General features: G+C 43.6%; 3 protein-coding genes across 3 annotated transcripts in view; 2 read left to right on the forward strand and 1 right to left on the reverse strand.

Moving 5' to 3' along the window:
- LOC108599752 (elongation factor-like GTPase 1) overlaps positions 1 to 9,264 on the forward strand; it is a 63,987-nt gene extending 54,723 nt beyond the window's left edge. Inside the window, exons 6-7 of the mRNA XM_017987587.1 lie at positions 5,473 to 5,664; positions 9,206 to 9,264. Coding sequence (XP_017843076.1) covers positions 5,473 to 5,661 — 189 coding nt within the window. The 3' untranslated portion in view covers positions 5,662 to 5,664; positions 9,206 to 9,264. The remainder of the gene's footprint in view (positions 1 to 5,472; positions 5,665 to 9,205) is intronic.
- LOC108599754 (proton-coupled folate transporter) lies at positions 5,674 to 8,864 on the reverse strand. Its single transcript, XM_017986767.1, has 5 exons — positions 8,200 to 8,864; positions 6,765 to 7,544; positions 6,370 to 6,708; positions 5,956 to 6,284; positions 5,674 to 5,901 (listed from the first exon to the last, which is right to left on the reverse strand). Exons 1-5 carry the CDS (start codon positions 8,212 to 8,214, stop codon positions 5,763 to 5,765), a joined length of 1,602 nt encoding a protein of 533 aa, XP_017842256.1. The 5' UTR covers positions 8,215 to 8,864; the 3' UTR covers positions 5,674 to 5,762.
- Positions 9,265 to 9,489: 225 nt separating the features above from the next.
- On the forward strand, positions 9,490 to 12,717 carry LOC108600093 (protein scarlet). Its single transcript, XM_017987455.2, is given in 9 exon segments — positions 9,490 to 10,443; positions 10,605 to 10,654; positions 10,726 to 10,913; positions 10,916 to 11,170; positions 11,224 to 11,730; positions 11,783 to 11,935; positions 11,993 to 12,234; positions 12,293 to 12,393; positions 12,466 to 12,717. Coding segments are annotated over 9 exon segments (2,019 nt in total). The 5' UTR covers positions 9,490 to 10,096; the 3' UTR covers positions 12,642 to 12,717.
- The last annotated feature ends 1,024 nt before the right edge of the window (positions 12,718 to 13,741 follow it).

Genomic DNA, 13,741 nt, shown 5'->3' on the forward strand with positions numbered 1-13,741 from the left:
CGGTTCTTCCGCTCATAATTTTCTGCCATATATATCCTGTATATAGCGCACATAAATCATGAATGATAAGAAAGCTTTTAAATTGTAGATTCAGCAGCAGATAGCAAATTGGCTGCTGTAGCTTTTGTCGGTTGTGCGCCAAATGCGCAAGCTTTGCACACAAGTATTGGTAAACACACACACACAGACACACACACTGAGACATTTATAGGTATTTGTTATAGTATATCGCGGGCTGGCAATCGATAACAACAAGTTTTTGTATATGTAATGACTTCCGGTGATTTTCTATTTCTCAGCTAAAGTTTTGCCGGCCTCTGTATGTTGCTCTTCTGCCGCTTTTGTTATGCTTGTTGTTTTGTTGTCTTTCGCTGCGCATGTGTGTGTGTGTGTGTATAAATAAAAGTTTGTGCCGCCCTTTGGCAAAAGTTGCTGTTGCTGTTGCTGTTGCTGTGGCGGAAACTAGTTTGTTAGAGCCCTCAATACAAATAAGTGCATTAATAAGCCTTGGCAGCAATTAGAATTCGACGTAGAGCGCCGCTGCTTTCGTTGATTTGTGACAACTGTCTCTTTGGGCTTTGGCGTTGAGTGCGCCCATTTTGTTGATGCCACAGACATTTCAACAATTAAACAGTTATGCCACTCACGCTGAACTCCGCCTTCGCGCGCTGATGTTCAGCGCTGACGTCTCACTTCGCCCACGCCCACATTAATAGGCGCGCATGCGTGAGCGTCCATGCAGCCAGAGACAGGGAAAGCGAACGAGATAGAGTGAGAGCGAGCGAGCGAACGATCTGACCAAAAGGCCCGTGGGCGCAGTTGTCACGTGCCCATAATAACAACGAAGGCGGCTGCCACAAGTGGCCAACTGTCTGCCTCCCGCTCCCCCACACACACACACACTTTAGATTTAAATTTCTTGTCGCATCATGGCCTACAATGCGTTCGTTAAGCTGCAACAACAATGCAGCCTCTGCAGCAATCTCTGACCCAGCACGACGACCTTTTTGGCTGCAGCCAGAACCGCAAACAGCAAGCAGCAACTAGCAGCAGCAGCAGCAGCAACACAAACTAATTTTCAGTATTCATAAGCCAAGTAGAAGTATCTTTTTTTTCACTTCACGTAACGCATTAAAAACTCACATATGTATGTGTGTGTGTATGACCAGCATAAATATCTTAGTGTTCTCGTTGTTGTTGTTGTTGTTGCTACTGTGGCCAGTGCTACCGTCTTGCGCGCTTTTGTTATTATTTGATTTTGTGATGCTCTGTAAAGATAGCGCAGACCAAAGGGCATATAGTATATAGATATAGGCATAGGCTTAGGTGTTAGTTGCACTAACTGCTGCTGCAACTTAAAATTTGGTTAGCAGTTCAAAAGTTAGCAAATGCTTCACATGACGCTTTAATAGCTTTTTATATTGAGCAAGCCAATTGCCAATAAATTGGCTGAACTTTCCAAAATATATTGCTAAACTAAATATATATAAAGCCAAGTTATGTTGTTAGTTAAACTTTAAATGCTTGAAGCTTATCAAATGAATATTATAAACAAATAGTGCAGAAATAGTTTTGTTACATTAAGAAAAGCTGCTGCAACTTTAAAAATAGTCTAGCAAGACAACTTAGTAGGCTCTAGCATGCTCTTCATTATATATCTAGACAATTTTTAAAAGAAAGCAAGACATGTTTCGAAATTTACTTAATCATCAGTACCAAATTTGAAAAATCCCTATATGTTCAAAAATTAACTTTGAAACTATAAACTGCTACACAAATTTATATTTGCAGCTGTATATTTTTTAAATATTTTTTTCTTATTTTTTTTAAATTTAATTGCAACTTTGATATATACTATACTATTTTCTAATGCCTGGGTATCTTATTAGTCTAGCCTCTAGTCTCTGAGACTGTCAACGTTGTCTGTCGCTGCTGCTGCTGCTACAATCCCGAATACCCGAAAAAAAAAGAACAACAACAACAACAACAAAATCCTCATCATGCGCGGCGTGCCAGTTCCAAATGCAGCTCGACTTTGACTACTGGTCTTACTCTTACCTCTTACTTCTGCTAACATTGGAGTTTTGGAGTGGGCACTTTTTGTTTTTCTTATATTTTTTTTGGGTTTTATTTTTTTTTTTTTCTTCTGCTGCTTTGGGAGTGGGGAATTGTGCCTTTTGTTTGTTGTTGTGCCTGTTTTTGGAGTGTTTATCATTAACGCGTCGCATATTATTGTTATTATGCTTGTTGTTGTTGTTGGTTCTTAGGCTTGTTTGGCGTGCTTTGCATATGAGCAGGCATAACTCCAAGCGACTACCATAAGCTAAAGAAGAAAACCAGAGCAGAGCAGAGCACGCTAAGCAAGACGCAAGACAAATAACAAATAATCTGATAACTCGTTTTGTACCTGAACCCAGAAAGAACTTTAGCAGCAAAAGCAAAGGGAAAGTCGCCAAGTGAGGAAAGGCGAGAGCCCAGCCAGCCAGCCAGCCAAATGCGAAGGTTGAGGTTGAGGCCGTATGGCAGTGCCCTAAAGTCTGCGCTGAATATGCTATATATATATATTTTACATATATATATAAGCTGGCAAGTGCTTATCCAAGTGGCCGCAGCAATCCTTTAGCCAGTTGTTGTTGTTGGTCTTAAGTGGAACGTGGTTTGCATTGTGCGCGCTGTCAAAATGACGCTCGTCGTCGTTTGCGACTGCGCACAAGGCTGCAAGGCATGAGCTGAGCAGTCGACGTTGGCAGCGACTGCGCAAGCAACGTCTTGGAGTTGGAGTTTTGGAGTTGGGGGAGGGGTAGGGGCAACGCGGCTGCGTTGTTGATTTGCTTGTGGTTTTCTTAACGTAGCGCTGGCGCGCGATAATAATCTCGACTCTACCCCTACCCATACACACACACACACACTCGCACACACACACATGCATTGGTTATAGGTATTGGTTATTGGTATTGGGTCTTGGCCACAGCTGCGTTCGCTTTGGCGTAGTCGTCGTCCAAGCGTATTTCGGTAGCTGCCGCGTAAATTACCTGCATGCGGACAGGTAAACACACTTCACACACACACACACACACACACATGGCAGTGCTGCGCTGCTTTGCGCTCTGCTTGCCCCTCTCGCTCTCAATCTCTCTCTGCTGTTTGTGTTTATGTCGCGTCGTTTGCTTTGGGATTTTGTTTGGCTATCGCTGCTGCTGTTGCTGTTGCTCTTGTTGTTGTTGCTGTTACTGCTGCTGCTGCGACTTTAATATTACTTTTTTTCCTACCATCGTCGTCGTCGTCGTCGTCGTCTTTCTTAATATTTTCGTTTTGGTTGCTCGCGGTTGCGCTGCTGCGTCTGCAATCTGGAGCGTGTTGCGCTGGTGTGGATAACAACCTTTGAGTGTTTTTTATGTGCCTACCTTGAGCTCTTCCACTTATTATTATTATTATTGTTGTTGTTGTAGTTAATGCCTTTGCCAGGACACTGTAAAAAAAATCTGACAACCAAAGTCTGTAGCTTATCAATGATTTTTATATCAATGGAAATTAACTAAGTGTTGCTCTATTGAAAATTTGCCTTTAATATGAGAGCACATTTCCATTTAGAAAACAAATGTTATACAAAAATTCAGTTATCCTTTCGAATCGATGAAGACCCCTTAACATAAACATATTTTAATTGAAGAGCGTTCTGTAAAAAATTCCTCCATCAAAATGAGCAATCTATTTTATATCATATAATTGATTATAATATTCTATTTCTAATCAAAAAAAGTTCTATAAAAAATGTTCAATTAAGCTGCGAAATATATTTTACTTGCAGACGTTATTTAATAATAATAATCTAGATATTGTTTTGAAGCTTTGCGCGTATTTATGTTTAAATTAAAATGTATTACGATCGTTTCAACTGCTGCCTTGCTCGCAGTGCATTGAATGCAACGTTTGCTGCTCATTTGTCTGGAGCAGCTCAGACGCAAGCTTTGCGCACTTCTGGAGCACTTCAGCTGCCAAGCCAAGACACAAGGCAAGGCAACTGCTCTTATTGTTTCTCCTCTGCTGCTGCTGCTGCTGCTTCAACATCATCAAGCAAAGAGGTTCTTGACGAACCGTTGTGCGTAGTTCAAGCAAAAGGATCCCAACACACACACACACACAAACACACACATACACATACATGCATACTTAAGACGACCTCGCTTTAGCTGCGGGATTGCCCTGACTCTGGCCGCGTGTCGTGTTCGTGTTTATGCTGGCTACTGCTGCTCCCGCTCCCCCCTCTCTCTCTCTCTCTCTCTCGTTCTCTCTCACTGTTGTTCTGTATCTCCCACAACACCTTCTCCACCCCTTAACTGGCGTTGTTAGTTGTTGTTAAACAAGCGAATCGTTGTGCTCGATAATGATCTACATAAGACTGCAGCCAAAATGCGCCGAGACTGCGGCTGCGACTTAGTTTAGCGTAGTGCGAACAGATGGCTACAAAAAAATATAAAAAAGAGCAGCAAATGCATGACACAACTATGAAATACACTTTGCTATAAACAAGTGGGAATCAATATTGATTATCACTATGTGTATAAAACTCTTCTGACTCTTTTTATAAATTGTCAAAGCTTAAACGATATAACAGAATATCAATAAATGTCCGTGTTACATACGCTTCGAACGACTTAATCACACCCTCAATTGGCATTTAATTTAGAGTTTAAAAGAGAGGTTCTGACAACTGATATCTCAAGTCTATATTGTTGCTTAAAAAATCGGCTGAACAAGCTAATTGTGCGTTGTCGCTTATTGAAAACGCATTTACCTGTTCATTCTGTAAATATTCCGCCGAAGCGTCAGCGTTCTTTAAAGACTTTGGCTGCAACCGAAAATTCTGCGAATAGTTAACACGCCTGACACCCTCGACTCGCCCCCGGCTGTGTGTGCGTCTCAAGTGTGTGTGTGTGTGTGTCCTGCCTGCAACAAACAAAGCAAACTCCAGTTGAAGTGGTAGGTGAAGCGGCAACGCTGACAATCATCAATCACTTTCGGGCAAAGAACTTCACGCCATTCAGTAAAATTCTGCGTATCCTGGCGTGCCTTATCACGCAATGCATGTTCGCCTCTAGTCCTGCTGTCCTGTTGTGCCTGCTGCTGCTAAGTCATTAAAGCAGGCTCGAACCCCTGAGCCCGACTGAGTCGCTGCTGCTATAACCAAACAATGAAGATGTGAAAATGCACGCTTTCCCTGATTGCTGCTCGCACACAAAGGGCCGTTCAAGTGGCGGGCCGAGCTAAACGCCATACAAGCCTCATAAAACATCATCACGTAAATCCAATCACCAAGCGTAACAGTCTGGGCACAGGCGCAGGCGCATAGACCAAGCGACGCCGTTGCGCGTCGCTATTGTCCTTGCTCAAGTGGCTGGCTGGGTGACTGGCTGGCTAAATGAATTCCAGGAAAAGGTGCTAAACCATCTCCCGCTCTCTTTCGCTTTGCAGGTGATTGATATTGATCCCTTCTGGCTGCCCACAACCGAGGAGGAACTCATGCACTTTGGCGAAAAGGCGGACTCGGCGAATCGTGCCAAGCTCTACATGGACAGCGTGCGTAGGCGCAAAGGACTCTTTGTGGACGAGCAGGTGGTGGAGCATGCGGAGAAGCAGCGCACGCTCTCCAAGAACAAGTGAAGGGTAAGTTGCTAAAGTCTTTTAATGCTTTAAGTTTAAAATAATAGGTATACAAAAAAAAAATACAAAAAAATGTGATGCTGATGTGATGTGTAGCGCATTCACTTTTGCTCTTGCTCCGCTTGATTGGTTGGCAGCTGCGCCTCATTGGCCTCCACCTCGCTCTTAATCAAGCCGCTCTCCTTTTCGGGCACCTCAGGCACAGCCAACGAGTTGTTACCCAGCACAATGTGTATGAAGCTGAAAGAGCAGCAAAGTTATATAAGCTTATAGCAAAGATAAAGTTAGACTTACAGTATCAATAGAAACACAGCTAGCTGCGTAGCTATAGTTAGTAGAAAGACGCCACCACCATGATTGCTCTTGAGCGTTGCGCGATAAATTTGCGAGTAGCAAACGCCGCTTATGAATGGCACTGCATTGTCGCAAACGGAGAGCAGAGCAAAGACCTTGCCACGCTCCGATTGTGGCACAATCTTGGAAGTCATAGCGCGTATCATAGGACCCACAATCGGACCCAAACTGCAGACTACAGCGCCTGCATACAAGAGCTTGGGTCCTGTGGTAAAGTAGAAGAAGAAACGCGCTATGGCATGTGCCCAGGTGCCAATGAATATGATGGTCTAGGAAGAAGAACAAGAGAGGTTTATTGCTGTGAAATTATCAGAGATACCAGAGAAATGCCAGTGAAATAGAATTTAAAATTACCGTATCACGCCAGCCCAGTACTTTGTTCATTAGCGGCACAGCCAGCAGCATGGCAATCACATAGGCAGTGGACTTGAAGGTCTTGAAGCTGCTAAACGAACTGACGCTCCAGCCAAACTTATCGAAAGTATACAGATACAAATAGCTGCCCTCATCGCGCTGGAATGTATAGAGCGCCATGCTGATGAGCAGCAGATACAGAAAACTGCGTCTGTGTCCACGTCGTGGCTTCATCAACACGCTCAGCGAATCCTTCACATGCTGCCTGTCAAAGAAGTCGCCCCAAATGCCGCAGCAGCCCAGCTCCCTAAGCGAGCGTTGATTGGGCGTAGTTTGCCACTGCATATAATAGCAAGTTGTAGTAGTCGAACGAGGCTTTACTGTAGCCAGCTTACCTTCAAGGCGAAGAACGTGTAGATGACGGCCAAAGCCAACAGCGCAGCATTAACAGCAAACATATCAGCATAGGACTGATTGAACACATTGTAGAACAAATAGGAGCCCAAGGCCACGCCTGTGGGCATGGCAGTTAAGTAAACCACATCCAGTATGGTCACCCTAATGGTGCGCTGCTCCAGTGTTGATATGTCCGAGATGTAAGCAAAGCATGAAGCAAATATAGCCACATCAGCGCCTGTTAAAGCTGACGGCAACGTCGCTGTGTAGATAACATACTCAACCGGCCAGCTGGGCATCATGGCATTCACCACGATCATGGAGGAGTAGATAAGCTTACCCACCAGACCCATCAACAGCGGCAGCTTGCGACCACGCGCATCTGAAAACGAACCCAAGAACAACGCCAGCACTATGGGAAACACATGCGCTGCTATATTCTCCCATTGATGAAACCAAGCTGTGGTGCCCAGCACTTGTTTTTTGTACTCTTCATTTTCGGGCGCATTGATATTTTGGCAAATTGCAATGCTGAGATTGTTGTTAACTAGGCAAGCCTTCTGCAAAAAGAAATTCTGCTCCACCACGGATGTGATCATAAAGGCAAACATGTAAAGGAACATGGTGGGCTCCACGGATATGTTGCGGATGATGTTGCAGCTGTAGGCCCAACAGCTGCGGCGCGGCGCGCTAACAGCGACGTTAACAGCGCCATCGGCAGAGCTGTTAATGCTGCTGTTAATGCTAGCGCGTCGTGTCTGAGTCTCAGCAGCGCCGCCCTGAAAGTAAGCAACAGAACTTTTGTACTCGCTGTTAAGTGTTGAGAGCATGCGTTAACATTGCCAGAAGAGCGGGAGAGTGAGAGCGTAACTGCAAAACGTAGCTTAGTCAAGCAAAAGCAAAAAAGCAGCTGTTCGTGTGTGGTGTGAGTGAGAGAGCACAAAAAGCTCGCGTATTTAGTTAAAGCTTTAAGAGGGCACATCACGTTTTACCTGCAGCCGGCTACAGCGAGCTTGAACTTGAGCTATTGTTTTGTAGTTTTGTAAACACGCGGTCGCAATTTGTTTATTGTTACATTAAATTCTTTTCAATGAAGTTTGTAAGCACGCAGCGCCAGTAATATAACGCTTAACTCTGTTGTAAACAATCACAACATAAGCTGATACGCTGTACACATGAGCAGTTTGCTCAAAATACAATTACGCACACACACACAAACGCGCGCGAATTTAAGTTCTCGCGACAGATGTGCGACACATGTAAATGAAAATGTGATTTAACTTGCTAATTTTAATTGAATTCAATTAGAACGAATACAAATGCTTGTCACTACACTTTTTGCTTGCTGATTGCATAAAGAACGCTAAGCCAAAACAGAACTAACGATGACGAAACAAAACACAAAGCACGCGCAGCAGCAGCAGCAGCACTCACCTCTGGTAAGCTCATTCTAAGTTGTTTTTGTTGTGACTGAGAGCCTTTTATTGTCTTGCTCTCGCGTTTCGGTACAACCACGAGCAGGTCACAGCATAAAAGCTCTTATCCGGCCGTTAAGCTTTAAGTAAATTTGAATTTGCGCGCGTCAACAGCATTTGCAATTGCATTTAGATTTAGTTGCTCCGTTTATTGCACACTGCAAAAATGCTTAAGCCTGTGGACGCTATTTTTATGAGTGTACTCATATACTATTGTCTTATTTTTAACGCTACAGTTTATATTTATTTTACAGCTGATTCTGCTTATCTTTCAGTCAACACGCAGCAGTGTTTTTGTTTTATTGTTTGTTTTATTTGCACGCATAAGCTAATAGGCTAATCGCAGTTTTATGATCCGATAACTGTTGCCTGGCATCGCCAACTGATTTGCCTAATACACAAAAGTTTTCAATTTTAAATATTTAATATGGCACACAAGCTGTGATTTCGCAGTATTGCTTATTATTCATTAGTTTCTTATACCAACACTTGTATTTGTTATTATCACTTTATTTTTGTTTAAGCACACCACAACAAACTTTGCAGTAACTGCACTTATCGTATTACGACAACACCAGACTTTAATCGCAGAAATTCACGTTTAGTACAGATTATAGAAAAAAAAACTTAAACTAAAAAAACTTAAGCACAAATGGAATTCCCTTTCAATTATATTTATTAAAAAAAAAAAAAAAGCGCAGTCGCAGCACTTGTTGCCACTGATTTAAAGCGTAGTAATTGCGCTGATTGTTCTCCAGCAACTGGCATTTGGCTAGCGCTGCAGCTTTCTTCTTATACTTGGGCGCTCTTATCAGTACCCTATTGACTTTCATATTGAGTAATTGAGAGCCGGCGAGTTAAATTCATTCACTTATTTGAGCTCACATTTTTTTGTAGAGCGCAGCGTTGCCAGCTTTATTTTAAACTTGCTGTTAATTTTCAAATATTTAATTTTTTATTTACAGCAACTACGCACAATCTATACCTCAACTTTAGTTAATTAAAAGTCTTTGTTAGCTGCCGTTAAATAAAAATATTTTTTTATATATTTTGTAATATGTTAGGGTTGGTTATTTGTTAAATATAGCATACTTTAGCTGTTAAAAGCTCATGTGGCATGCCTCAAGAGTATGCCACACAATAATAATTTAATTTTACAGCGCTTCCAAAAGTATAATATAAAATAAGTGATGTACATACATCAGATACATAGTTCAATTTGATGAATCAGTTTAATCGATCACTTCGATAAAATTATATTAGACAATGGTTCAGCTTCTAATTCGTTCATAAACGATTACGCTCACGATAAGAGTATCGATCTACAGTTCCATCGCTCATTTTCTTCCTTTGATGAGCTTTATGAACTTGTTCATTTTATCTAAAAGTACTTCCACATGTTTTCGACTAAAACTACAAAAAATAGCAAACAAACGCATGGGTTTAGTTTTTTTTGCAATTGTGGCAAGCGATTTGATTGCTCTCAATGCTCCAAACCTCAAAAATGCAGTTGTTGTTTAACTCAATTGTGTTGAGTGCGAAATTGCAGAGCAAAACATGGAAGCAAAAACTCCCATTGACTTTGGCTGCTCGCTTGCGGTCTATTGCCTATTGTCTGGCTTGCTGGAAGCGGCTTGGAGGGCTTCCCAGTTAGGGACCGATGGCAATAACAACAACGGTAGGCGGTCGACGGGCGATAGGGCGGTAATATGAGATGCTTAGGCTTAGGCTGGCTGTCTAACTGACTGGCAGCGCTGTCAGCCAAACTCAACTCATTTGCATAGTGTGGCAATTGCTACAGTTGAGATCCAACTGCCAAAGCAGTTGGTTGTGCAGATAAGCGGAGCAGAGTGAGCATGTCGGATGAAGATAGCAGCAAGCAGTTGCTGCTGACTGAGGTGCAGACTACGCGGCCGGTGTCGCAGGAGCTGCAGATGGTGACAATACCGCCGGAGAGCAATACAGTGAACGAGCAGCCCAGCTGGGATAACACACCGAAGCTGTCGAAGCGCAACAGCTCGGAGCGCAGTCTACCGCTAAGAAGCTACAACAAATGGGCGCCCACAGAGCATGGCGCTACGCTGGTCTGGCGTGATCTTTGTGTCTACACCAATGTGGGGTCCGGCAAGCATATGAAGCGCATTATTAACAACTCCACGGGCGCTGTTCAACCCGGTTCACTGATGGCCCTAATGGGCGCAAGGTAAGTGGGTTTTGGGCATAGCACGTCGTAATTGATATGCGCCCGCTGCTTGTCTACTAGAGTAGAACAACAGCAGAGTAGTAAACCATAGAGTTTATGACGGCATTAGCCGTCTCTAATGATAAGATGGAATCTAGTTGGAACATTCTTTGCAATTACAGTGGCTCTGGCAAGACAACGCTAATGTCAACGCTCGCCTATCGTCAGCCAGGTAAGTGTAACAAAAATGATAAGATTACGTCTTCAAGATTATTTGCATCTAACACTCTTCTCCACGCTCAGCGGGCACTGTCGTCCAAGGTGATATTCTGATAAACGGCAGGCGAGTGGGTCCATTCATGCATCGCATTAGCGGCTATGTCTATCAAGATGATTTATTCATTGGCGCGCTAACAGTGCTGGAGCACTTGAACTTTATGGCGCATCTGCGTCTGGATCGACGTGTGTCCGCCGAGGAGCGTCGCTTGATTAATCAAGCAGCTTGCTCGAGCGCACGGGCTTGCTGAGTGCTTCGCACACGCGCATAGGCAGCGGCGATGATGAGAAGGTCTTATCTGGCGGAGAACGCAAGCGCTTGGCTTTTGCTGTGGAGCTGCTCAACAATCCGGTGATACTCTTCTGCGATGAGCCCACCACGGGCCTGGACTCATACAGCGCGCAACAGCTGGTGGCCACGTTGCATGAGCTAGCGCAAAAGGGCACGACCATTCTATGCACCATACATCAGGTAAGAGGCTCAACTTGCTCATTAGCTCGCTGTTAACTTTTCTTATTTCACAGCCCAGCTCGCAGCTCTTTGACAACTTTAACAATGTAATGCTGTTGGCAGATGGACGCGTTGCCTTCACAGGCTCACCTCAGCACGCCTTGAGCTTCTTTGCTAATCATGGTTACTACTGCCCGGAGGCTTACAATCCAGCAGACTTCTTAATCGGCGTGCTGGCCACCGATCCTGGCTATGAGCAGGCCTCGCAACGTTCGGCGCAACATCTATGCGATCAGTTTGCTGTCAGCTCGGCGGCCAAGCAGCGTGATATGCTTGTTAATTTGGAAATTCACATGGCGCAAACGGGCAACTTTCCCTATGACACCGAGCTGGATGCGTTCAGAGGTGTTGCCTGGTATAAACGCTTCCATGTGGTCTGGCTGCGTGCTACATTAACGCTGCTCAGAGATCCTACAATACAGTGGATGCGCTTTGCCCAAAAGATGGCCATGGCTTTCATCATAGGCGCCTGCTTTGCCGGCACTACAGAGCTGGACCAGCTGGGCGTGCAGGCAGTGCAGGTAACTAAATTAAAATGCTTGCTTCACATTAACTTTAACTTGTATTTTGCAGGGCGCCATATTTATTATGATATCAGAGAACACCTATCATCCCATGTACTCTGTGCTGAATGTTTTCCCCCAAGGCTTTCCTTTGTTTATGCGCGAGACACGTTCCGGCTTGTACTCCACCTTGCAGTACTACGTAGCCAACATTTTGGCAATGGTAAGTTTCCATCATCTTAAACTGCAGCTTAGCTGTTTAAATTGAGTGTCTTTTAAGCTGCCTGGCATGATTATTGAACCCTTGCTCTTTGTGGTCATCTGTTATTGGCTTACGGGTTTGCGTGCAACGTTTTATGCTTTTGCCATCACATCCATTTGTGTGGTGTTGGTTATGAACGTGGCCACAGCTTGTGGCTGCTTTTTCTCCACCGCATTCAATTCAGTGCCGCTGGCTATGGCGTATCTGGTGCCGCTTGATTACATATTCATGATTACCTCGGGCATCTTTATCAAAATTAGGTAAGTTCCATCCTTACACAAATCCCCCACAACACTGCTGATTGATTTACCTACCTAGCTCGTTGCCGTTGGCATTTTACTGGACGCAGTTTCTCAGCTGGATGCTGTATGCTAACGAAGCCATGACCATTGCCCAATGGTCTGGTGTGCAAAACATAAGTGAGTATGCAAACAGTCCTATCAAGTTGCGCACATTATTTCTTTCTTTCCTTTCGTTTTGTTTTCCCTTAGCCTGCTTCCAGGAAAGCGCTGATTTACCTTGCTTCCACACCGGCCAGGATGTGCTGGACAAGTACAGCTTCGACGAAGCCAACCTCTATCGCAACTTGTGGGCTATTCTGGTCATATATTTTGGCTTCCATACGCTGGCCTATTATTTTCTCTGGCGGCGTGCGCATAAAATTTAAGTTTTTCTCACGCTGCGGCAGCTGCAAATAAATGTAAAGCTCAGGGACCTTAAGTGTGTCCTTGAACTAAAATGTAGTGTGCATGTTACAATTTATGCATGATAGGGACACAATTGACAGGATAAATTCAATGCCATTGTATTGTTTTGAATTCATTGTGTTCTGATCCTGCAAAGGACACTAGAGATATAGTTAAGTGTGTTTTGTTTGCCTTCTGTAAGGTATTTCGTCCTTTGAGTAATGTATTTTGATGTGCTTAAATAAGCACTACCAGCCTGCCAAAGGACATTCAAATCGTCCTTGTAGTTCTCAAGTAATCAAACTAATAATCCCCCAAAGCAAAACCTTGTTTATGCTCCTGCTCCTTCGTTATCCTTCCAATCCCAAAAGGACATTCATATTCGTACTCCTTCGCATCTAATTTATCGATCTGCATTCAAGAATTTTCAAAATCCCGCAAAAAAAATCCGCGAAAAAATTTACAGGGGGTTAGTCGCAAAAATTGGTCTAAAAACACGAAATGTCCTTTTTCTCGGAAACGGCAAGGACTACAAGGATGCCTTTTGGCATACAAGTAGTGCTCATCAAGACCTTTCAGAATATACTACTTAAAGGACGAAAGTCCTTACAGGAGCGGAGAAAAACAGCATTTTCTGTATACAGAAAATGGCTATATATCTCGTATCCTTTGCAGGATCAGGACAAATTTAGTGCCAAACGATGTTTGATTAATAGGGCTTTAACTGACCAAAGGGAATCGGACGTCTTGTAGTTGCGGAATTTTGTGATTTCGGGCACTTTCTTCTCTCGCCGAGTCTGAAAAGTTTCTAAACTAATGGATAAGAAGATGACTCCAAAATTTTTGATGCAGATCGATAGGGTTTTGTCCTGTGAGTGTCGTAAATGCGACAGGATATGGCTGAGATATGGCCAATTTTCTTTTGCAGATTAACAGTGCTAAGCAGCTGCAAGCTGTTGCATACTTTCGAGATGAGCTATGTAAATAAACAATGGCTTAGGCAACGAACTTGATCATATGCCAAGTTCGTTGCCTAAGTCATTTAACATGAAGGCGACCAGCTGCTGATTTATGTTCGCCT

The sequence above is a fragment of the Drosophila busckii genome, chromosome 3L, assembly GCF_011750605.1.
Source record: "Drosophila busckii strain San Diego stock center, stock number 13000-0081.31 chromosome 3L, ASM1175060v1, whole genome shotgun sequence".
Taxonomy (NCBI): domain Eukaryota; kingdom Metazoa; phylum Arthropoda; class Insecta; order Diptera; family Drosophilidae; genus Drosophila; species Drosophila busckii.